This window comes from Mangifera indica, unplaced genomic scaffold (genome assembly GCF_011075055.1).
Source record: "Mangifera indica cultivar Alphonso unplaced genomic scaffold, CATAS_Mindica_2.1 Un_0067, whole genome shotgun sequence".
NCBI classification, from domain to species: domain Eukaryota; kingdom Viridiplantae; phylum Streptophyta; class Magnoliopsida; order Sapindales; family Anacardiaceae; genus Mangifera; species Mangifera indica.
This window is the reverse complement of record NW_025401159.1, coordinates 47196-73725: the sequence shown is the minus strand read 5'-3', so window position 1 is coordinate 73725 and position 26530 is coordinate 47196. Positions and strand designations below refer to the sequence as shown.

Here is a 26530-nt window from a genome sequence, read left to right as displayed (position 1 = left end):
GGGGAATTTATAGATGGCTACATATGCTTGGTTTGATCGGTAAAGTCTCTATGTTGGTGACATGCAAGTCTCATGAGTTAGGATTTCAAACGTATGCTACTAGTAGTAGTATTACGTTGCTTCCTGGTTATTGGTTGCCATGAAAATGCACACTGCATTAGGGTGGTAGAAGGGGTTTCATCGTGCAGGGATTGAATTTGCCATCATTCATCTTGTATGGGCTTATTTTTATCACAGCATTTGCTTCTAATAAAATAACCAAAATTCGGAATTAACTTAAAAATTGATATCAGAAAAAATAGTAAAACATAAGGAATCATGCTATTTGCTGGACAAGACTGAGCATATTCAACAGTTTCTATTTACATATTTGAATAATTTATTAACATTAATCACAAATCTATATCATGGCTTTGAAGAGTTGCGAGCTGTGGATTTGATGTCAGCACCTCGTTTTGGGTACACAGAGCCTGCACCTGGTGCTTCAGTAGGTGAAGGCACTGTAGCACTAAGGGGTTGAAAGTTAGTATTCCCAACAAACCAGTAGAGAGCCCACTTCAAATTGCAGAGAGTGTATTTGAGAGCTTTGGTCCAATTTTCTTGCTTATTGAAGCTCTGTGTGATGGAGTAGTTTTCAACTTTGTCATTTTCGATCCTGCAAGATTCGTCAATAATAAGAGGAAACATGTAGAAATATGAAAGGAGGAAACATGTAGAAATATGAAAGAAGGAAACAACTAACCACACATCAGTAATGTATTTTCTAGAGGAAAGAGAGCTTACTTGTAAGGCAGTTTGAAACATTTATCTGGTGGAATGTTATTTTCTAGGTCTTTAGAATGTGCAAACTCAGCGAAGTCCTTTAGACATGTCAAGAACAATGTCATTGCTCTGTCATAGCGAGTGCTCCAAAACAAATTCACCGGACCAAACCTAGGATATTAATTAACATCCGACGATAAGAAGAATATGAAAAACTGATGAATGAAACAGAGGCATGGTCTAAACATCCAAAATCTAAGGACATCTCCCTGGATCTCTGCTATGTCACAGATATTCACATCATATAATATGAGTATTGAAAGCAATAATTTCTATTCAAGCCAAAGAAATTAGCTTTTGAGCGTCAGTCAAGTATTTTTAGATCAATCTGCACTTTATACACCATGTAATAAATTAAAACAAGCACCACATTCAACTGTAACAGATTTAACATTTCCTTCAACTTAAATAAACCCAGATCAACACCAATGGAGTAGTTAGTACTTACAGTTCATAAGTACTGTTGCTGTCCATTATCCTTGGGTAGCTCCCCATAGGAAGTATTTTTATCTGATAGCTGAAAGTTACTGTAAGGATATCACGTATCCTTTTATAGCACAAATTAGATGGAACAACTTAAAATTCATGACTGGTTACAGAATGTTTTAGAAAAATAGAGGTTCTCCTGTAAATGGACAATTAAGTGAATTAACACTGACGCTAACTAGGTACTGAATGCGTCAATTTCATCCTGTGTAAAAAATTTGAAAATATTGACTTGATAGCTTGTGCAACAAAAACAATAAATTCATATTAAGGAGTATAAGTTGCTATATAGATGGGTATACACTTGAATATATTTGTTTTACCATCTATATAAATGGGTATACACTTGAATGTATTTGTTTTCTGCATTAAAATCATCAATCAAACAAGTATACCACAAATAACAGAAAGCAGAAATCAGTAGATGCATCACTGAAAAGGATACTGAAACTTTGGACGGAAATACTGACACATTGTGTGGAGGAGAAGGCAAGCTTGGCCCCAGGCAGCATTAATCTCATCCCATTCAACCTAAATGTTTCCACAGCATTTTGAAAGCATAATTTAAGTTTTAAATCCAATATATGTGAAAACATCTTACAGGAAAATAAGAATTGTGGACCATACTACAAAGAGCAAATGAAAGGCATGAAGCAATCCCCACTTTACCTAGTCAGTAGTTGTATAAAGACATATGCAGGACCATTTATTTCCATTTTTTCAAAATATAAACCCAACATATAAATGTTTGTAACTGTGGTATGGCAACTAAAGGGCAAAATTTCCATTATCCAGCATATGAAAATTTTCAAAAGATTCAAAAGAAATGATCACTTCTCTTACAGGAATTTTAGGAAGTCGTCCAAGACGAAAATTATTGATTGTTCCAAATTCTCCATCATGAAAGATAGGGAAAGCATCATTCAATACATTGGTTTTCTTCAGCAACTCTAAATGTGCTTGTGAAACTTCAATTTTAGCTGAGATTGCATCTCTCTCTTCCTGTTAATAGAAAACGATTTAATCACAGAATATGACAGTAAAAGCAAAATTGAACCCACAGAAGATGAGTTATGGTTCTAGTGCAAAAACTTATGTAAATTTTATATTAAGATGATAACAGAAGTGTGTATTCTCCAACTATAGAAGACCAGCATAGCAAATTACCTATAAGAAAACAATCAACTATATTTAACAAATCAATCTATTATGAATTAAATGGTTGAACAAATGTTCTCATACAACTATTAAGGATAATTTGGAAGCCCCATTAGGGAAAGAAACAATGAAATAATTATTGTAATGATCGAAGCCCAAGGAACTTCTGAAGTCAAGTTAAACTAATTCACTGGATGACAGCTGCCAGAGGACAAAAATGACAGGAATGATGATCAACTCACCTGGTAAGCAATCAATTGAAATTGAAAATTATTGAACTCCTGCCAATACCTGTTAACATTTAGTTTGAGAGTCATGAAAAAGGAACAACTACCGACCACAAGGGTCTATCAACACACAGTGCATGTCAAATACAAGAAGAATTAACTTAAAGAGTAATTTGAAAAAAAAGGTAGAGAACATCATGGTTAAACACAAAGCGGGGGATGTAAATGGTTTGATTATCTGAAGAGTATCTGCTAAAGAAACACACCGCTCCTCCAGTTCCTTAAAACGTTTAGATTTTAACTCCAGTTCCTTCAGTTCAGCATGTACTTCTGCATTCTGCTTCTCTGTTTCTTTTATTGCTGCTTCAAGTTTTCTTTCTTCCTCCTCGATCTAAAATGCATCAAGAGAAGAAAACAATTTTCTGATGAAAAAATTCCAAAACCTATTTGTGCTGATATAAGTTAAACAAAATATTCATAAATTAGGATACTACAATGTAATTGAAATTTAGAGATTTAGCCTTTAATTGCATTCATCATTTTGTCCACCTCCTTGAACAATATACAGTAAACTGGAATGTACTTTGAAATGATGAAACAACCATGTCTTTTCCCAAATACTACTTGCATTTTTTCTAGTATATTATTCAATACAACAACCTTATGCATTGTTCTAATGATTAATATACTTATGTACAAAAGCAGGATGAATCATATACATCAACAGTTTCCAAGTAAGCACCTTTAATTTTTCCTTGAGAAAATCAGCCTCACCAAGGACATCCTGTGACTCCACCTCCAAGAGTTGAAGGCAGGCTTCATATGCTTCGATGTCCCTGGTTACATCTTCAACCTCCTTATCAAGTTTATCAGACAACACCCTCATGCATTCAAGACACAAAGGTTGTTCAACCTAGAAAGGAGACACAAAAGATTGAAATCAAAATACTTCAAAACATCAACATCAAACATGAACAACAAGCTCACGCATTAAAAGAAAAGGAGCGAAAACCAGTTAAAAAGCCTTAACATTGTGGGTACCTTTGTTTGGGTCGTGGCAATCTCAAAAGCACGTTTAAGGACAGTTATAGTTGAATGGAAGCCAGAGTTGTTTGGCTGTAAAGGACCATTTACTCTTCCATCTGGTGATGGCAATTGGGTCCCACTTCCATCAGTTGGAGACTCAGACTTGTACACAACCACAAAAGATTCATCCATTGATTTTCCAGACTGGCCCACATCAGGTTGGCTAGCTGCACTGCGAGGACGCAGAGGTACCCCTTGTGACTGAAGCCTTTGTTTTGGCAACACAACAAAAGAATTATCCATCCTTGTTGAACCTAGCTCACTGTTGGCCACATGAATTGAAGAGCCCTGCATTCCTGCATATGTCAAACCAAACTCTTTGTCATTAGAACCAATTTAATTCCCCCAAAAAAAAAAAAAATTACTTAAAGATATAAGCCTAAGTACTTCTGAATGATAACCCCATTAGATTGCACTCAATTGAAATCTGTTTAAGTATTTGAAGACATTGCAAATGGCTTACATTTAACGTAGAAGGTTTCTCAGTCGTGTATAGCTCATGTTATGGAAAAAAAATCTGGACAAAATCCACAAAACCCACCATTTTGGCTGATGGGAAATATGTTTAAAAAAACAAATAGCAAATGACATCGTTTTTTCTTTATGTGATGTAAAGGCAAAAGAGTCAAACATTCTCAACTCATTTTATTTGTTCAGATGTTTTTCATCGCTCTATAGCTCTGTCTCTCTCTCTCTCTCTCTCTCAATGGAGATGAAAAGTGTGAGTCTACCAATGATCAGGAGAATGTTCAACAGCTAGTTCAGAAAGACTGGACGGTGAGTATTAAGTTTTACAACTGTATTCTGTTTTGTAAGTTTAGATTTCTGTATAAATAGAGCTGTTTTGTAAGTTTTTCAATCAATGAGAAGAGGTATTTTTCAAAAGCCTATTCCAGTATAGATTTGCAGTTTTCTTTCAATTTTCTTTAAACCTTTCAGGTCTAAAATTAAGAAAAGTTAAATCTAAACACTAAAAGCTCAATCGCCATTGTGACAATATGCGGAACTTAAAAATACAGATATAAGCTAAAATTCACATAAAAGACAAGGAAAACAAGGAATTCATATTAACTATAAATTAAAAAATAATTCGGCTTAAAATAAGTCAACATTCAACAACTGATTAATAAAAACAACAAATATAACTGATTGATGATGGATACTGTTATAAATTAATGGCAGGAAAGAAAGAACCCTAACCGGAGCGAGTAGAGTCGTTTAAGTATTTCTCGGCGTAAGAATCGGCACCGACGATAGAAAGGTAGTGGCGACAGTTCTGGCACATCCATCGCGGTACATTAGGATCCACCGACAAGGTCCGACCCTTTTCCGGAAGGTCTTCCTTCTTCATCATATCATATCTTTGTTCCTTGCTGAGATCGACGAAATTAAAGTCTGGTCATTCGAGTTGAAGGCAGTATGGAATTTTTCACCACGCGAGGTGGGTGTTTTCTGAAATTTTCCATTTTAAGGGTTTTTTGGTATTTTTCATTTTGGCTGGGTTTTCTAAAATAATTTCCCTAATAATTATTTTTTAAAAATTAGTTCCATCACATATAAATTTTATAACCGACCACAGAATAGAAGGGAGCAATTAGGGCTTTTCATACCATTTAACACAGCGGCCCCAAATCAAAGGTCAGTGGTCTTCATCCTCTCATAATTCACAAATCGATTATCTTCTTTACAATTAAGGAATGGAAGATCTCGGCAACAGTTTGAAGCCATTACGGCTCTTTGTGAAGCTTTTGAACGGTAAAACAGCAACCTTAAATTTCTGTACTCCACGCGTGTATGGCCGCGAGATTAAGAATCGCATCTACGAAGCCACTAAAATACCCACCCACCTTCAGCGACTCATCTACTCTGGTCTTCAATTGAAAGACGGATCCGTAATATCCGATGACAACGCCACCTTCCACCTCGTGCTTCCTCTTTTGGGAGGAAAAGGTGGGTTCGGATCTTTACTCCGTGGCGCTGCTACAAAGGCTGGTCAAAAGAAGACAAACAACTTTGACGCATGTCGCGATATGAGTGGACGGAGGTTGAGGCATGTGAATGCGGAGAAGAAGTTGGAGGAGTGGAAGGCGGAGGAACAGGAAAGGAGGCTGGAGAGAATTGCGGAGGAATTTATTAAGAAGGCGGCGAAGAAAGGGAAAAAAGGAGTCGGTGATGGAGTGGCCGAGAAGTACGTGGCTAGGTATAGAGAGGAGTCGGCCGAGTGTGTGGCTAAGGTTGAGGAATCGGTGAGAGAAGTGTGTGGCAATGGTAAACGAAAGGCTGTTGGACCAGCAGCAGCGGAGGCCAAAAGGTTGAAGATTTGGTAAGGGCTCATTTTTAACTATATTTATATAATTTAATAGTCTCAATTGTTCAATTGCTGTAAATTGGAATGGATTTAGGGTTTCTTGTTTTCTGTCCGCACAAGTTTCTTTTTATCATTATCTGATTCAACTGAATCCAGAAGTTTTCACTTTTAATGTGATTAAATCTGTTTGGATTTTTGAGAAATTTAGGGAGAAACAATGCAAAGTTTAATGTAATATGTGTTTGGATGTAGAAAATATTTCATTTTATATGCTATCGAATTGATCATTATTGATATTATCAAAATCATGAGAATTCTGTTTTATTTTGGTTTTAACGGTTATTTTTATTTGTTTTGATAGGATGGGGAAGAGAATATTGGGTGAAAGTGAAGATGAAGATAGTGGAGATGATGAGGAAGAAAATGAGAAGTCTATTGTTTTGAATAATGGGAATCAAACAGATTCAAATCAGGAAACTGAGGGGAGCACAGGTTCAGTTACCGGTGGGAAACCAGAAGGAGAACTCTCTGGTGGCGGTTCATCTGAGAATGATTCTGAAGAAGTTAAGCAGAATCTTGTTCAGCAGAACTTTGAATCCAGTGGATGCACTGGTGAAGATATGCACCCTCAGGAGAATGGTGTGGTTGAATATGAGATTTATGAAGAAAAGGTGCAGATTACTGGAGCCTCTAGTGTGGAGAGGAATTTGGTTTCTGCAACTGAAGCTGAGCACAAGTCCAGTGGTGGACCTGCATCTGTAAATGCAGAGGAAGTTGTTGGTCAATCCCCAAATGTTTTGAGTTCAGGAAATGAGGAAGGTCACAACAGACACATGAATGCTGAAGCTAATGGTGCCTTTGAATGTAAATCCAGAGTTCCCGAAGAAGCAGTTGTTACCTGTTCAAATGTTGGAGAATTGGAGAAGCCCTTAGATTTTAATAGATTCAGTTCAGCAGTGGAAATGGAGGTATGATTGCTATTTCTTTAATTTTCCTTTTCCACCTTTCCTGTGTTTGACTTGATTGGTTGGTCTTTTAGTTGTTCCAATACGATTCTGATAGTGGTATTGCATAATTTTTTTCAAGCAAAGGACAATAAGATGTTAATGCAAGTGTTTCAAGGGCTTACAGAATAGCATTGTGTGCATAATAATGTTAGATTAAAGAGATTTTTGTACCCTCTTTTAGAAGACAAAATTAAATAATTTCTTGTTGTCTATATTTGTATATCATCATTCGGTCTATTTTCATGTTTCCTTAAGGCTTTGACTGCATTCTGTTTTATTCTCATCTTTAGTTCTTGATCAATGAAATATAGATTATCCTCATGAGAATAAGATTGATCGGTTAGTTTTACACATTCCACTAGAAACTCCCATTTCTAATTTCATTCAATCTCTTCCTGAATGATTGACATATGAGAATTTTTTAAGTAAATTTCATACCATTCTATGAATTGAAATGCCTCTATCATACTTCTTGAGCAATGCTGTCTTACTTTCTGACTGCGTTGCTACGGTCAGTCACTATTTCATTGTAACTTTATCCTTTTGTTGTGCTGATAGGCCCTTGGCATGGAAAGATTAAAGTCTGAACTCCAAGCACGTGGGCTAAAATGTGGGGGCACCTTGCAGGAGCGTGCTGCCAGGCTTTTCCTACTGAAATCAACTCCGGTGGAGAAGCTTCCGAAGAAGCTGCTTGCAAAAAAGTGACAGTTTTGTATGACTTTGTACTGTTGTCAATGAATTATTGGTTGTAAACAACTGAGGCCAACTTGTATCATAAGCTGACTTGTAATAAATAAAATAAAAAACTTATGTTATAATGAAAAGAAAAGCATGTTACAACCTCAAATCTTGTACATGATAGATTGAAAGGTTGAGGGAAATTAAGAACTAGGTAATTTGTGAAGTGGCATGGGAAGGAGAGGGAGAGTTTCGGCAAACTGGACACGTACCCTTCATCCTGAGCCATTCATCGATGCAATCAGCGTGGAAGCAGTGTTTGCAGTGGGGCATACATCTGATTGCATCTTTGCAGCGATACTCCGACAAGCAAATGGGACAAGGGGTATCATTAGGCCCCGGTACGCGCTTGCTTTCCCCAAGAATTAGCTTGTCATATGATTCAATGGTACGCTCATCAAGGCCCGTCATTAGTATGGTGGATTGTGGTTGTGGTGACACTGTCGCTGTGGTGGAGTTACGCCCCCGGCGGCGGCCTCTCCAGTTCATGACGCGTAGATATATCGCGATTCCAGTCGCACATGAAACAGCTGGTAGTGCAGTAGACAGACAAATGATCCTGAATACTCGGAAAGCCTTGTTTGATTGCCCTGCAAATTCAAACAAATATTAATATGCATTTTGAGGGGAAAAATAATCTACTCTGCAAAAATAAAGTAGCAAGAAGTCGTGAAAAGGAAAACACATGTATAAAAACAAACTTTACCAATTGGTTAGTGACGGGTTCATGCATCTTAAACCGCTAAAAATCAGTTGGAAAGTATAATTAAAAATAGATTTGACGAGACCTGGAGCTCGGGTAGAAAACTAAAGAAGAATTTGTTGACTTTTTGACTTTCGGCCCCAATGAAAAGTGGGTATTGTCATTTTCTGTTCACCACTTAGCTTGGGTAGGCAATATTATATAAGATTTTCTTTTTGTTTTTTTTTATTAAGTAATCATTCGCATATTCTCACGATGGTATGTAGTTTGACATTGTTTTTTTTAGTTAGTCAATTCTATTTAATCTACGCCTAAAGCTATCTTAATTAATAAACTAAACAAAATCCCTAGTCAATTGTGTTTAAAGAAAAGGTAATATGTATGCATTATGCAACCCACAATCAAGGTGGCCAATACAAAAAACCATTTATTCCTTTCAACAAAAATCTTTCGTCAACTATCGTAACTCCCCACCCCAGTCGGTGCTGAATGAGATTTTTCTAATAATCAAAGTTAAGCCATGGTTAATCATGTGGGATTAGCATATGCAAAATGAAGATTAAGAAACGATAATTACCTGGTTTAGTATCACTGAAACAATATATTTCTTGACTACTTCTGCTCTCAAACCCACATATCCCTCCCCCTGCTTCACAATCACCACAATCAGGTTTATCCCATGTCAATTGAAGATCATTGTTAAGATCAGTTGAAAACCCTTCGTCAAACTCGACTGGCCACGAAACTGGAACTTGCAACGTCCTTATTTTCTGGCAAGATTCCATCATCGAATTAGCAAGGCTAATAGAAGAAGTAGCTAAAACAGAGTTTGTGGAATTGCTGAGGCAATCAATGACAGCCGCACGGGACTTTGTGACCTGAGCTGGGCAGCTTAAGAAGATGTAATTACGATAAGTAGCAGCAAAAGGAGAACTTGTGAGATTAAAGCTTAGGAACCGTCTGGGTAGGCATTTAGCCGGGTCATAGAGATATATCTGTTGTGCCAAATAATCAATATCACGCACAAAAAAATCTCCAGAATAAGGAAGCTTTAGAATTGTTTTGCCCTCACTATTGCAATCGAGGTTGAAACCAGGATAACTGCAGTGTTTTGGTTGCTGGTCTTCTAGTTGAAAGGGAAACCGAATTGAGATGTTAATGCCACACAAAGAAGATTGGCAATATTCTGCATATACAGAGGGGAAGAACAGAAGAAAGAGGAGAATTAAGGTATACATGATGTTGGAGGGAATGATTCCAAGAATGGCAAACCTTGTGGATGAGTTTTTTGTAAGACTTAATTTTAATTACACTACTGAATTAAATATATAACCTAGAAGTCAAAAGGCTATTTAAATCTGCTCTCGCGTAAATTTTGCTACAGGCTAAAACTTCAGTCCAGTAATTGGTTGGGCGCCTGTGAATGCCATTTCTGACGCCACAAGTAATTTTATAGTGTTTTCTTTTTCATTAGTCAGAAGGTAGAAATCCCTAGTTATTGTGGGCATAAATAATAGTATACATATATAAGCATAGGCATGTCGAGGGAAAATGACAAATTAATTGTATCAGAATCAAACTTCACTACAGCCTTCCACAACAGTACACAAATGTGTCATCTCTAATAGAGAAGAATTTGCGCAGGAGAGACCAATCCATGCAATACTTCTATCGTTTTCTACTAAAAAATCAAATTGTTTAGTGAAGGATGTGTTTCTTTTAAAACTTTGAAATAACATTTCAATTGTCTCCGAGAGAAAAATATCTGATATTTGCCAAAAAATATATATGTAAGAAAAGAGAACTACAGGAGCTGTTGAGAGATTCTAATAGAAACAATATCTCCATTAGCCCCGGCTCTCATGATGTAGTACTTCACAAGAATCCCTGCTCCCAGAAGTGGGGAAAAATAGGTAATCATAACAAGGTAAATGAATGAGCAATATGCCAAAGTTATTAAGAGTTTTTATCGGGCGCTGGAGGGAAAAGCTGCTAAGATAATGCAAACTGAAAATCACATACCGTCATTTTTCTGCAAATTGGTGTTGACAGCAACTGCATGGAAAGCGATTATAGCCTTTGGTTGCATGTCATTGCTTTTTCCTACCCATTTATTTAGATTAAAGATCCCTGCCAAACATGTGAAAAGTGGATTAAATTTGTTTGTTGTTATCAGCGAACTAGCTCAAACAGTTTATATGTTGTAGTCGATAAATAGGATAAGATAACTTAATATTGGAACTATGCAATTATGATAATAAGTGACTTATAACTGCAGTTCGGCAAAACAGTCTGTCAAAATGTACTTTTTCAACCATGAAAGCTTGAAAATTCAGAGCAACAACCCTTGGCCTCTTCCCAAGCCCCGGTAATTTCTTCATGGAAAGCTGTATACTATTTGTAAAGCACAACAGGCACAACCATTGATTTAAATCTGTTTTTGCTAGCTTGTTTGAGAATATATTACTCTTTTGACCTAAATGTTTCAACTCAAAAGGTTATTGATGCTAGCAGACCATAGCTTTACAGTTTTGTCTGTTGATGACGAGTTCAATTAATGTATCTAGGTGACAATAACATGACAATGAGTTAGACTGGCATGGGGTATGGAGATTTACCTGCTGATTGAGAATCCTTGAGATGTTTAACATCAAATATGGCTGCAGAAGCTCCTTGTACATTCTTTTCAATTTTATGAGATCCAATAAGCTCGAACTCCCAGGTTCCATCCTGGAATCCCTCGCTCGAAAACAGCTCTATATGCCTAGCATCCAACATTTGCATTGTTCCTACATAGAGAAAGCAAATTTTCTTACTTGAAAAAACTTTACATATCTTTCTATGTACCAAAATACCTTCAAAGTCATTGAAAACTCTAATAGTAAAACATTTTGCATTGGTAAATTTGCTATTTGTATAAGACTTCATTTCAAGAATTTTAATCATACATATAGGTCCATTTGTTAAAATATTGTTGAGTGTCTTGAATCATATTCTACAACAACAAATCTTATCTAACGATCCTATATGAACATAGAAAAAGTTCAATTTCCTACTCTTATTAACAGTTTGATAAATTTTATGCTCACCTTCACATGAATCGAGATTACATGCGGGGCATCGAACAAGCTGCAAATCTGAAAGAATTAACCAGTTATAAACAATTAATTGGATTATGAACTCGACATCCCAAGATCAATGCACCCTAAGAGAAAATGTCAGGGTACTTTAGTTGACTTTACCAGCAATCCAGATTCCAGTTCTAATGTTTTTTAACAAGCATGATCCACAGGCCTCCAACATCTTCTCTATGGTTTTTTCTTTGACAATCTTCACGGGTAAGTTGAACTTATCAGTCAAGAGAGCTTCTTGCGAATGGAAAAGGAATGCACCAATTCGCATCCAATCTGATTTTCCCACAGCAAAAATAAAAACAAAAACAATAAAGAAAGTCATCAGATAGTACGAGCCTTTACAAATATATTTTTGCTTGTTGAATCTTCTTCGTATAAGACAATACCTAGCTGAGGAAGACCTACTTGACTGTCGAGGAAGGAGTAAAGCCATTAAAAAATGTCTTTTGTCAAATTGCAAACATAAACAATAATACCCATTCATATTTGAAAATGTCACTTTGCTAGACTGTAACATAGTTAAGCAAGGAGCAGACAGGAAATTCCTAACTGACAGGGAATTTTACTTGCCATTTTACAATGCTCTACAGTTATAGTGCGCTACTTAGACACTCAGATAATCAGCTGATGATATTATAAATTGATAAATATTAGGTGCTGCCTGATTGTTTAACCAATCTTGATACATCAACAACAATGCCCTTGCTTCTTCCACCTGTCTCATAGAATCAATCAAACAATGAGCAGGTCATAAAAATTTTGAGCTTATTAGTTGGATGCAACCTACTTTCCACTGTCAGTGTGCACATCACTTAACGTAATAAAATTACATAATGCCAGTAAAAAACAAGGCTCTGGTCTCAGAGTGAGAAACAACCGAAATCTAGAGAAAGGCAAGAAGAAATAATTACCTAGATGCTTGTCCTGCTGGCGGAACAAGAAAGAGTGGCTCCCATCTGCAGATCAATTCATCAATTAGACTTTGATCATATAGTGATTGCAGCGAAATGAAGTGACAATTAATGCAACTGTCATTACCAAACGCCGAAGCGTAGAGCTTAACCCAACTGCAGGACACGTGGTATGGATCGGGGACCTGAAGATCACGCAAGCACGCAAACTTCCACACACTTTCGTGCATAATGACGCCGTGGAACCATTTGTTAGTCAATGCCAACTTGGCCAGAGATTTTCCGTCTAAAAACTTCGCTATATATGTCCATATATCCTCTTGATTCCTTTTTTGTTAGATATAAAAATAAAAACACTTATAAATAGAAACTACATCAACTACAAATGTGATTTAAAACTTAACTCAGATTATCAGCTTGAGAATTAGAGTGATAACTTTGTAAATATCTGGATAGAAATTCTTATAAACCAAATATTAGAAATAAAAAAAATGAAATGAACAGGCTGATTTACGCATGAATTCAACTTGATTATTCTGTTTGGTGACCGAGAAAATAAAAGGAAAATCATAGCAACTGTGGCTTAAAACGGACCGGCTTCCTCAATAACTAAAATGTTCCAAATGAATTATCGGTCGAAATAGCTAGAAGACATGAGATCTAGTATCTTGTTAAATTGTATTCTTTTTCAGGTACCAAAGAGTATTCAAGGAATCTAAATGAAGTACTTCAGTTTTCATGAAACTGATTCAACCGTGCTTCAAAATTGAAGCAAAGTTCTTGTTTCAGCGGGAAATGATTCGGATTTCCAAACTTCTAGAATTGATGAACGCTATAACTTATTTAACTTCATTTTATCAGAGAAACGCTAGAAAAAACAAATCATCTAAGAAACAAAACTGAATCTCATATTAACCAACCGATGAGCTAGTGCTAGTTCGTTTCATATTCAAATTGTAGAGGAATTTCAAGCTTAAATATAGCTGAAATCGACTGAATTTAAATAAACAGCTAAAAATTGTACACCGAAGATCCAAAAAAAGTAATAGTGAAATCTGATAGACATAAGCATACAGTTGTCTAAGAAATCTGAACTGAATTCCAGATATGGTTCGAATTCATATTATCTATTTCTCAGGGAAATTAGAAATAGAGAGTACCAAATGAAATCAGAACAAAGATCGTGATCAGTGCAGCGAGGAGAACTGCAACTACTAAGTCCCTTGGTACTTTTCTTTAATCTCTTCCTCATCTCTTTCTCTCGTATCTTAATGAATTCAAAATTTTTTGATGAGGCGCAACTTTTAGCCTGAGGCCTTTATATAGGCGCGCGAATTGCACTGATTTAAAATAAACGTGAAACAAGCAGGAAAAAACTTTCTACGCAACAAATTCATTTTAATGTTTAACAAAACAAAAAATTAAATTATAACTTGTAAATTTTCGAGTGATTCACATTTCCCCATCAAGGCTTTCCCTATAACACTTTTCCAAACCTTAAAGCATTTTTCCATCTATTGGTTATATCCCTTACTCTGTTTACATTAAAAAAATATCTTGACATAGTTTCAAAAAACGTTAAATTAATTATTTTATTTCTCAAAATTAACAAAATTTTAAAATATCATTTTAAATGTTAAATTTAAGCCAATATACTCTCTTATTACGACCAAGTACAATAGTGAATAAGTTTGAAATGGTTTCCAATAGCATAACATACGTTGAATTACCAATAGTGATCTTATTACGACCAAGGTTGCGAAATTTGAATCATAAAAACCAAATTATAAATTTTCAAACCTGTTTGATCTATAAAAATTCATTCTTTCTATTTTTTAATTGTTATAATAAAATTATTATTTTGCCATAATAACATTTGTTTTTTTTCAAAGGAAAAGAAAGTAAGCCAACAGCTTCACCCTCAATCCTTCCGATGGACCGCATTTAACTGCTTTATAAAAGAAAATACGAGTTATCATCGAATTTTAAACTTCAATTCAGTGAAATGTTAAGAGTCACACAGCTCAAATCACATTTTATATGGAGCTTCGACTCCATACTCTGATTTGGAAAGAAATGATTATTTGAACTTGGATAACTAAATACCAGTTCTACAACGGACAACGGTCCTCTCCCTTCTGCCGTTCCACTCTTCATTGTTTCTCTGCAACATTTTCAAAAACTAAAATCCAAACATCATAAGCTAGCTAGCTAACATATATTTACTGAAGCCACCTACCAAACTACTAAAATTTACATTTTATAGAATCTATCGAAATTACAAAAAAGGAACCAAAAAAAAAATACAAGCTCACTTGAAAATATGTGAGATTCCCAATGGAATTAAAGGCGAGCCCATGTTGTCAGCAGAATTACAATGGGATACAAAAAAGGTAACCTAATTCATAAACATCCGGCAGTTGGGAGATTTGCATAAGCAAGGGACTTTCAATTCATCATGCTCATCCGGATCAAATAAGTAATCATACCTGTTAAGCAAATTAAAATTTTATTTTATTCCTCAACCAAAAACCCAAAGTTACTAAGTGGATTGATAAGTATGAATCTAGACCAAATAAATTCATATGCAGAAAACTAAATAGGGAGAGTAATCATACGTTAGCTCCTCTCCCGCTGACAAATTAGTCTTAGCAATCAAAACTATCCGGTTCTGCTGATCACCCACACTCATGATCCTTGCATAACAATTGGGCGTGCACTGCAACAACAGGAATCGATCGTTTAGGACATTTTACACTATGGAGAACAAATTCATAGATGAAAAAAGAACTAATAAAACCTTAATGACAATACACAATGTGAATGTAATTTGGGCAAGTATCACTTCAACAAGAGGAATATTCAGGTCATTCAATCAAAATTAAAATCGAGATATTGAATATATAATGTTCTTGAGAACCCAAAAATAAGATTTATTGCCATTATAATCTCACTTTCCTTCTAATAAAAAAATTTCTTAGAAACTTATGATGAATCAAGTAGCCAACAGGAGGCTGAGATGTCAAGAGAACCATAAAAAACAAAAGCTAATATGGGCAATTATAATTGGACATTGCAAATAGTGCAGGCATAGCTCAGAGTAAACAACTTGAGTTAGACACAGTTTGAGCATGCAATGAGAAACCAGATTAGCTCTAAGTAATAAGCCTAAAGCACATGGAAGCCAGATATGGGAATATTGGAAAACTGTGCTTCTCAATGCTAAAAGTTTTAACAGCAGTAACAAGAACTTACTGAATGGTTGATCAGGCGTGCTATATTCCCCTTGTTTGTGGCATCAATTACCACTTCCTCACTGATCTTGAATAGCTGTCAAAACCATTTAATTCAACTTCTAAGAACACCATAAATACAAGAAAGATAATAATAACAGACAGCATCAATAAAATGTAATATTTTGGAGATTTCTCTCCATTTTAGGTGTTAACTCCGATAACCGAAATCGAATCAGTAAAGTAATAGCACAGCATAGTAACACATTCAATTACTTCATAACATATATGTTACATTTCCAGTCTGCTTAAATGATACAAAAGCTAATTACAGGACAATATCAAGCCCATGCACCTGTTAAAGCAGAACAGGTACGCGCACACAGACACCAAAAAATAAAATAAAAAGACTCACATAGCATTCTTTTCCTTCTTTACGATATCGTGCCTCCCTCAGATCAGCAACACTTTGTGTCACCTGTTCACCACGATACTCAACAACCTGGAGACAGAAATGCCCAGCATTAAAATGACATCACTTAGAGAAATAACCAGACAACAGTTGTGTTATTGAAAAGTCACTGAACAAGACCATTTCTCCTTCCTGCATGTTTCTACGTGCAAAGAGGCCCCATCCATGAATGCTAGATTTCCCAAAACAAACCCGATGGGTTTCAGTTCTCTGGAGGCAGAAATAAATTTTATTATAGCTTTACATAGATAAGGGCACAGTTATTATGCATGTAGAGCTATGGTTTACCTGTAAGTGGTAGAGACGTTCCCTGAATGATGAGAAATTCTTAACTTCACTGATTTCCTGCTATAAGACATCATAAGCATGTAACTGTTACAAGATATGTTACAATGACAGAAGAGAACCAAAGGATAGTGTTTCACTGTGAAAGGCAAAATATACGTTTATGTATCAACAGCATCATATTTTGACACAATTTTTAGACAATTAGATTAATATACTCTCCTCTAGTCCCAACCCATATCCAGATATATCTATATGAAAAGCTTGAACAAAATCCAATGCAAAAGGTAAGAATATTACTTCAAATGTGCTCATGCTATTTATTGCCTCCAAAGAATGATGACTTGGCCCCATAGGTTGGTGGAATATCGGCACCATTTCCCCACCCTACAAACAAGAATAATGATTAGAATGAGACAGAAAAGAGAGAACAGTAGATCAAAACAATCTCCGCTACAAGCAACCAAAAAAAAAAAAAAAAACAGTATCAGACTATGCCATTATGAGGCAAGAAATGCAAGCTTTGCAAGAAGCCTAATTCAATCACAGGAAAGTACAAGCATTACCCCTAAAAAAAAATAAATTATAGAATAGTAATGCATCTTGGTGCCCAAACCCATCACCTTATCCTTAGATCTTCTGAAAACGCGGCATCTTGCAGCAGATAGAGGTTCAAGCTCATCAGCCTCTGGGGTGGAAGCTTCAGGAAACTCTGTTCCCTTAGATGAAACCAACCTAGAACCCCGAAAACAACCCTTCTGGTTCTGAAGCAAGCTTCTTCCAGCAAAAACTCCTGTTGGAGTATGTACAACTACAACAGCATCTGGGTTTGGGGACCTGTGCCAAAACCAGGGTATGAGAAACAAAGACCCAAACTAATAGATGTGAAGCATGAGATTTCACAAAATTTTCTCTATTCTATGGATGAGAGAGTGAAAGAGAGATCAGACAGATTTTCAAGTAAATGAAAAACAGCCAAATTTCACAACCTGTGAATGGCACAGTATATCATCTTCTTTGTTATCTGTCTCCCATTCTTCTCTGAGCATTGTATCTGAAATTTCAGAGAAAAATATAATTAATTTCTTCAATTCCCACATTTCCAATTCAGACCAATTGGAATCTACACATTAGAGGGGAAAAATCATATGAAACCCTATTTTCACCGGTGAATAGATCAATACCATCACAACTTTCAAAACAAGAATATATTTAGAACCAAAACAATAAATTAAAAACTTACTTCCATGCTATATCCTGCCCTTGATGCACATGTTGCATGAAAATAAGTGGCACACTTGCAACACTGAGTACACGAACCATGAGTTGTTTTACAGATTACGCAATTCTGCAGACACATTTTAAACATATTTTAATTGCAACCTTTCATTACTTTTAATGCTACATAGAAAAACATGTATGAGCATTTTTTTTTCATTTTTTATAGGGACAAAACAGATATTATTAACAGAAAATCTGCAACTCAACCACAGTCCTTTGCGAAAAAAACTCATCTTAAAGCCATGAAAATATTATTTAGGGAAAGATACGAAAGTAACTTCAAGCATGAAAGAGCCGATTATTAGCACTGTCTGAAAATAGATATTTCTATTTACTACCAAAAAAAAAGGTGTCCAGATAATCATTATGACCAGTGTACCTTTAAAAACGAATTTGTTGGAATCCTAAGGATTCCAGTGGCGGGTTCCATTTTCTCATGATTCAAGAAACCAACTTCAGGCCTGAACCATGCACATGTAACATGAACCCACAGCAGTTCGATATCAGTTGGCTTCAAAGCACCACCTAGAAAAGCAATTTCAATAGATAAAAGAATTTAGCATTGGAGACTAGAGTCAACTTTGTCAGATAAATTTCGGTAGTATTTTCACATGCCATTCCTCAATATACAAAATAGAAAAAACAGTTTGAGCATACAAACTAGCACTGAGGACTTGGGCTAGTTTGTCAAAAGACAAACAATGCCTTTGGTTTTTTCAGGAAATTCATTTATAAACATATACTTTTAATTGTTAATTTTTGAAAGGAAATGTGATTTGAAAAAGGCAATGTTACTATTTAGGATTTTATTAACATGCTAAAGAAGATTATTTTTTCTCCAGTCTCAGAAATAATAAACCTAACTGCATCTGATACATAGAAAAATGTATCCAACTGATACAATTCTTCACACACTGAAAGAATTTATTTTGTCAAACTTTTGCAAGCAACACTCTTCCTTGAAAATTTCATTATTTTGATAAACATTTAATATATGTACTTCAGTTCCTCCATTTCAAACTTTCTGGAACCACCTGCATTTGTCAAATAATGTCCAAACACATAATTGAAATGCACATAACAACAACAAAATAATTTGACAAGTTATTGACGGCAATGCAGAAAGGAAAATCAATACTGCTCATTTTCTTTCCTTTTCCAGGATTAGTTAAAAAACTTACATCAGGTAATGAATAAAAAAACTATGCATACAAAATCTCAGAATAGATAAGAACTATTAAGAAATTCAGTTTTAGGAAAATGCCTTGGATGGGACAGAGACAACACTGCCTCTCAGCATCAGGTGTTTCACATGCTCTACAAACCCATGAAGTAAGATCTTGAACATTGGTTGCCCCGTAGCATTCTTGGTGGACAGCGATTTGACATCTGAAAAATTACATTTTTGCTCAGATAAATAATTTAGTATATTAATTAAGCTCTAGCCTTTGCATCAGCGTTTATCATAATATTTAGTCACCCAAACTACACTTGCTTTAAGAAAAAACGGAGATATAAATACCTGTTGCAAATGATAATTTTGTTATAATCCCAGTCTTCAACCCATCTACAGATAGCACATCTTTCAGTTGTCCATTTCACATCAAGAGGCTCATACTTCTCTGTTGCAATTAAATCAAGTCAATTTAGTCTGCTGCTATGAGGATATACAAAGAGATTCTGTTCAACACCTGTGCTAAATGAAGGAATGGGAAAGAAAAATATCAACATGCACGCATTTCAATTAAATCTAATAACCTTTCAAAAAGGAAAGCAACTTTTGCTTATCCAACTTCACTGGATCCACACCATGAGCATTAAATTCAGTAATCTGCAAGGTCTTCAATGTTAATACTTTGCATATAAGAAGCATAGATACTAATGAGGAAAGTAATAAACAATTGTCAATATGCAGCTGTAATACAACTATGACATACTCTTCTCATAAAAGCAAGTAAAATAAAGTATTATCCTTTAGTTTCTAGCATATTACTAACACATACGATACTAGAAATGTTTCAAAAAAGATTTTTAACAAAATACTTTGATAAAATCTTTCCAAAAAGTATGCTCAGGTTACACATAAGCTCCAATTGCTATAGGAGCATCATAATCAATAGTTGGACATAATATATAAGATTTTCTGGAAATTCATCAAAAGTTATAAACAGAAAATGCTATTGGAAACTTAGCAACCATCAAGTCCACTTGCTGATTAAGTTATAATCTGCAATATGTTTAGCTGGTCACTTTAATTAATTCACTTTTTTTCTTTTAAATGAAAATTCTTAACTTAACATGGAGAAGATGGCCAGAAGAAGTGTTTCAAATTGAAAAAGATACAAACCCATCTTTCTAGTGGCAGCGATGTACCCTTGACTTTCACACTATACTTCCATTTTTTGGCTCTGCACCCAGTATGGCGTTCCCATTCACTAAGTGTTCGCTTTTTAGACTCACATGAACCACACCTGCACACAACTCTGAAGCACAAAGGAAACAGAAGCATTTAGCTTAATTTTTCTTCAACATAATAAATTTGGATTAACTAAAAGTTTGATTCACAGAACACCAAATTTGAGCAAATCTAGTAACAAAACAAATCAAATTGATTTAAGAAATCAAAATAAAAGCATTAATAGGAACCCCATGTAAAATAATACATGATATACATATTTGAAAAACACGTGGTAATCACATGAACTGTATTCCCAGAACAGAAAGAGGAAATGGTTGTTAACAAACATAGAAAAGAATATGAATGTAAAGGAAAAGAAGAAGAGAGATATGAACATTTACAGCAATCTTTATTTTAGGTATTTTACTAAAAGGTGTAAAATACTAAGATGCTAATTCAACCTATCATCAATAATGAAAAAGTTATAAGGACTTACAAATGAAGTCTTGGAATATATGCTCCTTCTACGCCATTGCAAACAACTATTATCTTGTCAGGCAGCAAAACTTGTCCATTATTTTCTATAGGCCTGTTCAAGATACATTTGTGACAGAATTAGTTTTAAATTTCACTTCACAAAGATTATAAAGATTCTATAAATATTAAGTTAAACATGAAAATGCCAGTAAACCAAGAGAAGAACAGAATTAGCAGAGATAACAATAACATACTTGACACTTGGCAGCCATTTGCCTATATGTGATTCAGCTTTACGCCCTGCTTTGCAATCTGGGCAAAAGTAATCAATATCCTCCAAACTCTTCACACCACAACCAAGTCAATAAGACCCCAAATTGAATGCATTTCAGTAATATAACATAAAAAAACAAATACATAATATTACAAATTAAGTACAATATCACACCTTAAATACTTTGCTTGATATTTTATCACACTCAGCATGTATCCAAACATTACAACCATCACAGCATACCTGAACCAGAAAATTAATTCTCAGATCATTCAGTTGTTGAACTAAAGAAAGCGTTATAAACCTAACTTCAAGTGTGAATAACCTCACCCAATTCCCACCATCTGAATGATGCCAAATTTTCTTGCATATGCCACAATACTGTTTTGACTTCTGTAGCTGTAGAAATGATTAATGTATATAGATCATTTGGGAACAATATATATACATGTATAAACTTTCACAGTTGAGAAAGCTGGAAGTCATGTCTACATGGAATCAAATTCATGAATATTGATTTTCTTATGAACCTTAGCGCAATGTTTGCAGAAGAACTGGGCTTTAGATTTTGAGCCCCCCATTTTCTTCAATTTGCATGGGCGTATTAAGCCACAACTGTCACAAGTTCTAGCATCCTTGTAACAAGCATTCTGCACAGTTGATTAACTAAATGAATTTTGTAACTCAATTACCAAACTTATTGAAGCATCGTTGACTAAAATATAATAATAGAAAACCCAAAGTTACAACTGAAATTATTCAGCATTTTAGATGATAAGTTTGCTAATTTCAAGGTGGAATTTCGCGTGGAAAACATCCAATAAATACTACAAATGACTGCAATTCAAGTAAGTAGCTAGGAACATGTATGGTTGTCTTCTCTAATAATTAACCAGAAGCAATATCCTGCACATTTCTAGTGCATAAGATGACAAGTAGAAAGTTCCTCGAAGTTGACAAATTTTGAAATTTCAATATGGCTATTACCGGCAGTGTGGTGGTGAACTAAGTTATAGCATTTGTGTGGATGCTTAAAATATGAATGTTGTACAACCAAGTTCTTTGCATATCATATTTTCAATTATAATTACATCAGTTTCAAATAATATAGTGCAATACAAAGAAGAAACCAACCCAATTCATGCTAATCATAAGTATATTAGGTTAATAAGCTTTTTGCAATCTTATCTACAAGAGATTAGGCTAGTGACGATAGCAATGAAACTGACACAACCCATGAGACTTAGATGGCCCATAAAGCACTAAAGTTATGGATCCAAACTTAGAAGAAAGAAGAGAAAGTGAATTGTAAAAGTATTTGCCTGATTCTGAAAATAATATTTATCCTGACTTGAGCCAGCAGCTTCTTGGACTCCACAGGAATAACCTTCAGGATAATGAATTTGCCCAAACCCAAGGTTCATGTCCAAAAAACCATTTTCTGCTAAAATTGCCTCCTCCAGTGCCCTCCGAAAATCACTAAGCTTGCTCTTGTACAACTGAGTTGGCTCCCTAAATCTAAACAAACAGAAATAAACCAAAATATTAATAACCTACTGAAATTATTCTAATATCATATAATATAAATTATGAACTCACCTGTCCATGAATTCAGCAAAGGGGAAAATCATTCCTTGTCTCACCCACCCATAATCCTGTCAATCAATTATCAAAATAGCAAACATAAATAAATATGATTGCTATAAATTAAACAATAAAAAACCCAAAAATAAAACCTGACCAAGCAATAGAGAGACAGCAGAATTACCCTCTGTGTTCCGTTCTTTGAATAGCCAAAAAACATGACACAAAGTGCACCAGGAATACAGCATCTCAAAACAGCTTCAGGAGCGTGTACAATGGGATCAATCACAATGGCTGGCCACGCTGGGTATGTTCTCCCACATTTAGCCCACACTAAATCACCCAAAGCAAAATCCTCGGGCTTGTACACATCCTTCTTCCTTTTACCTTTCTGTTTGGTCAATCTGTCTACATTTCTAGAACTAAACTGAGGGATATACTGTTCATTATCTACGAATGGTACAGAATTCAGGTTCTGCACAGGCATTGCAGAGTTACGTGAAACCAGATACTCTCTTGGATCAAAATCATTAAACCCTACATAACCCATCTCTTTTTCTCTTAGTGAGTAGTAATTTGAGCTCCCAAAACCAAACTTGTCTCTCACAAAACTGGTTCCATTGTATTTTCTCCCAAAACCGTCTTTAACTTCCTCGTCATTATCATCATCATCACCAAAGCTAGAATCTGTGTCACCTACCACAAGAACCGAGTCATCGTGTTTAGAAGGAAGCATTTGAGCTCTTCCTCTCAACAATTTTGATGCAGGAGATTGATGCTTCACGGAGCTCCGATTTTTGCCTTTGTTAATATAATTAAAATTCTTTGAATTGGATTCGTATTTAGAACCCCAATAAGAGGCATCATCACTAATCCAAGAACCTGAACCACTGCTAAAATCATCGACTTCAAGATGCATTGAACGATTATCATCGCCGTCTTTTCTTCGTCTTTTCGTGGGATTTGACACGTAGACAACCTCCTCAGCGTCTTCGTCTTCGTCTTCGTAAAATGGGTCTTCAATCTTGCTCCGGTACGAATTCGCTGTTTCGAATTTCGAAGGTCGTTTTATTATCATCTTCTTCTTCTCCCGAAAAGCGAAACCCTAATTTCACATCCAATACAGCAAATTATAGACCTATACTATCAAAACCGGTAAATTGTGGCTGCATAATTAAATTTCGTTTTCATTTGAAAACACCAATTGAAACCCTAGATTTGATGCGAAACCCTAATTTCAGTCTCCGACACAGAAGACTAGCATAATTCACAAGTTTCGGTTTTTATTGAGAAGCATATTGTAGAGAATTAAAAGGAAAAATCGAGATATACAGTTTCGGAATTCGATAGCGAACAGACTGAAAAATGAGTTTACTTGAAAAATAATAAAATCCGCCGAGTAAGAGCAACTGCGACTCAGCCGATATCAAATTCGAGAAAAAAGACGCGGGCATCTGTATGTTTAACGGCGAGGTGTTCACAAGGCACAAGTACAGTTCTTTTAAATATTTAATATTTAAATGTTTATAAAATAAAGGATTATATGTGGGGACCACATCAATGCCAACTGGGACGTGATTTGGCTCCAAATATTTGGAGAGGGAGCGTTTGTGTCGTGGAAAGCGCGACACTAAAAAATTAAGGTAGCACGCATTTTATATGCTGCTCTTGCAGGTGTCCGTGATGGTTTGTCTCGGCAGTAGTACGGCATTCCATTTCCATAGCTTCAAAAAAAACAAATTGAAAAAACCTCTGGAAAAGTATTTGAGACAACAAGCTAAAGTTTATCACCATTGCGTAAGGAGCGAATTATGTTTCTTTCTCAAAGAACCTCCGATACGTCTTCTCTTAAGCTCACTATAAAATTTTAACATTTTGAAATGTGAAGAAGATTGGAGATGGAGGAGTGGTTTTCAGTGCTGACTGCCAACCGCATCTCAAGTAATCTGTATGAGGTTTTTAAACCTTGTTTAAAGTCTCGATGAGGGTGGGTGGAGTTTAAATACCTTTGGCGTTCTCAAAATTCGGATAGCCTAGAGTCCTTCACTAGCAGTCTGTTTCTGTGACTGGAGTGGACTGGACTATAGCCCAAGCCCCAAACTACAGATTATGGAAAGTTGCACTAGTTTCTGCGATTTTTTGTAAATAACTTGTTCAAGTTAAATTAAGGGAACCATAGTTAGAACTTATAATATAATTTTGTTATTCATTACACCAAGATTGGTAAAGAATACGCGTGGATTATCTACAAAAAGAGATTGTTTAATGTAGTTTGATGAGTAGTTCATGAGTTCATATCTACGATTATGTTATTGGTGATTCTGATAAAATATTTTGACAAAATATGAATAATATTTACAAGAGAGATTGTTATAAGAATAATTTGATTTTAAAAAAATGTCTAAGGAGGATAGCGGAATTATAAGAGTCTTGTCATTTATCTTATATGAGCTAGTATGTCTAATCATATCATTTTGTTGTTTTTTGTTTCTCCCTCTTCTCCTTCCTTCACATAACTATATGTATTTAAAAAAAGTTTTAATTTGCTTGTTATAATTAAATTTAAATTCAAAAATTAGTTTAAGATAATATAAATATAATTTTCCAATATAATCGAAAGTTATAATTTTTCAAAACTAATACAAAATATTAATAAAGTAACGAACTTTCTATATCATTTTTTATGAGATGAGATAAACACTTATTTGCATGTTAAGTTAGTGTAACGACACAAACTGAAAACACATGAAAATTCAAATTCCTTTTAATAAAACTTGTAAGCGGAGTTTTGATACTATGTGTAGATTAAGTCACTATGCATTATCCTAAACTTTGATTGGACATATTTGTATCATGAAATGACTTTATTTAATAATCAAAATTACTTTCATCATGTCTTGATTTGGCTATGAACAAAGGAGATTAATTCTTTTTTTTTTTTAATCACATCCTAAAAGTTCTTGAGTTTTCGACAATCTGTAAGTTCGGTTAATTGAAGAGCTATTTATGACTCTTGAGACGGTGAGTTATGTAACTCCTGTCTATGTTCAGTGATTGGTCTTCCACATTATTGATCTTTGAAGGTGAAAGGAAACAAAGGCTGCACGTTATTCATCTATCCACGACAAAAGAGAAAAGTTCAGACTGTGACTCATTTTTTGAATGAAATATTTTTGTGCGCAGGCATCCCACACACAGACTAGCTCTGAAACAACGGATAGGTGAAAAACGTCTCCTTAATGCCATGGTGGATAAAGAATGATTTTCCATGAAGCGGCCTAAGAGAACAACTTGATTCGGACTACTCAGTTGTTGAAAAACATCACTTTGCTATTGTTCTTCCTCCTTGCTAGTTTATACGGGAAAGAAGGCCAATAACAATTTGCTTTGAGTAACAAAGCAGCTGTCGTGAAACCCTGATTAGCTTGGCACAAATAAACAAACCTAATATTTGAATATTTAAGCACTATGTATTCTAATTAAATTCTTCATAAACTTAATTATTTTCATTACAAAAATATTTATTTTCTATTCATATTAATATAAGGATGAAAATGTTAACTTAAGGGGGGTTTAATTTGGAGAATATTTTATTATTAAAATTAAAAGATTATCTTAAATATTATTGAGTATAAATTATTATAATATTTGATAAAAATAAATATGTATAAATAATTATTGTGTTTGGTTAGAGATAGCAAAAAAATATTAATATACTATTTTACTTAAAATTTCTTTGGTATAATTATTTTAATTTTTTTTATATTATTTGTTATATTAATTGAAAATGAAGTTATTTTTATTTTAAAAAATTACTAAATAAGAAAATAAAATCAATATTACATTAGTAATCTTTTAATACATAAGTTTGAAGTGTTAATCAGATTATCCTTTATAATATTTGTAGCATCAACGTTGATAATAGAATATTACTAAAAATTTTTAT

The 26530-nt window shown here is 34.8% G+C and overlaps 5 protein-coding genes across 9 annotated transcripts; 1 reads left to right on the top strand and 4 right to left on the bottom strand.

Moving 5' to 3' along the window:
* Window positions 1-264: 264 nt before the first annotated feature.
* On the bottom strand, window positions 265-5207 carry LOC123207250 (beclin-1-like protein). 2 transcript variants are annotated; one of them, XM_044624602.1, is made up of 10 exons: window positions 4980-5207; window positions 3735-4075; window positions 3436-3606; window positions 2960-3084; window positions 2709-2757; window positions 2152-2310; window positions 1754-1839; window positions 1271-1369; window positions 784-933; window positions 265-655 (listed from the first exon to the last, which is right to left on the bottom strand). In XM_044624602.1, the coding sequence occupies exons 1-10, from the start codon at window positions 5131-5133 to the stop codon at window positions 406-408; spliced, it is 1584 nt and encodes a 527-aa protein (XP_044480537.1). In that variant the 5' UTR covers window positions 5134-5207; the 3' UTR covers window positions 265-405. The 2 variants fall into 2 exon arrangements, with proteins under 2 accessions (XP_044480537.1, XP_044480538.1); XM_044624603.1 differs by having other exon boundaries at window positions 1271-1339; window positions 4980-5204.
* Window positions 5208-5350: 143 nt separating this feature from the next.
* LOC123207252 (replication stress response regulator SDE2-like) lies at window positions 5351-7941 on the top strand. The gene is made up of 3 exons (XM_044624604.1): window positions 5351-6102; window positions 6449-7055; window positions 7653-7941. Exons 1-3 carry the CDS (start codon window positions 5477-5479, stop codon window positions 7797-7799), a joined length of 1380 nt encoding a protein of 459 aa, XP_044480539.1. The 5' UTR covers window positions 5351-5476; the 3' UTR covers window positions 7800-7941.
* On the bottom strand, window positions 7807-10014 carry LOC123207254 (putative RING-H2 finger protein ATL21A). The gene is made up of 2 exons (XM_044624607.1): window positions 9113-10014; window positions 7807-8422 (listed from the first exon to the last, which is right to left on the bottom strand). The coding sequence occupies exons 1-2, from the start codon at window positions 9771-9773 to the stop codon at window positions 7983-7985; spliced, it is 1101 nt and encodes a 366-aa protein (XP_044480542.1). The 5' UTR covers window positions 9774-10014; the 3' UTR covers window positions 7807-7982.
* Window positions 10015-10117: 103 nt separating this feature from the next.
* Window positions 10118-13838, bottom strand: LOC123207257 (probable F-box protein At3g61730). Its single transcript, XM_044624611.1, has 8 exons — window positions 13741-13838; window positions 12708-12907; window positions 12581-12625; window positions 11778-11942; window positions 11625-11672; window positions 11154-11324; window positions 10558-10665; window positions 10118-10422 (listed from the first exon to the last, which is right to left on the bottom strand). The coding sequence occupies exons 1-8, from the start codon at window positions 13830-13832 to the stop codon at window positions 10340-10342; spliced, it is 912 nt and encodes a 303-aa protein (XP_044480546.1). The 5' UTR covers window positions 13833-13838; the 3' UTR covers window positions 10118-10339.
* An 807-nt stretch (window positions 13839-14645) lies between these two features.
* LOC123207249 (histone-lysine N-methyltransferase ATX3-like) lies at window positions 14646-24066 on the bottom strand. 4 transcript variants are annotated; one of them, XM_044624600.1, is made up of 24 exons: window positions 23960-24065; window positions 22769-23689; window positions 22600-22655; window positions 22323-22518; window positions 21531-21650; window positions 21331-21399; window positions 21175-21243; window positions 20981-21069; window positions 20746-20838; window positions 20199-20334; window positions 19610-19682; window positions 19374-19473; window positions 19116-19240; window positions 18231-18376; window positions 17814-17918; window positions 17560-17624; window positions 17194-17407; window positions 16871-16957; window positions 16574-16633; window positions 16406-16495; window positions 16229-16315; window positions 15836-15910; window positions 15199-15299; window positions 14646-15069 (listed from the first exon to the last, which is right to left on the bottom strand). In XM_044624600.1, exons 2-24 carry the CDS (start codon window positions 23660-23662, stop codon window positions 14979-14981), a joined length of 3141 nt encoding a protein of 1046 aa, XP_044480535.1. In that variant the 5' UTR covers window positions 23663-23689; window positions 23960-24065; the 3' UTR covers window positions 14646-14978. The 4 variants fall into 4 exon arrangements, with proteins under 4 accessions (XP_044480535.1, XP_044480534.1, XP_044480533.1 ...); XM_044624599.1 differs by having other exon boundaries at window positions 23917-24062; XM_044624598.1 differs by having other exon boundaries at window positions 22769-24066.
* Window positions 24067-26530: the final 2464 nt, after the last annotated feature.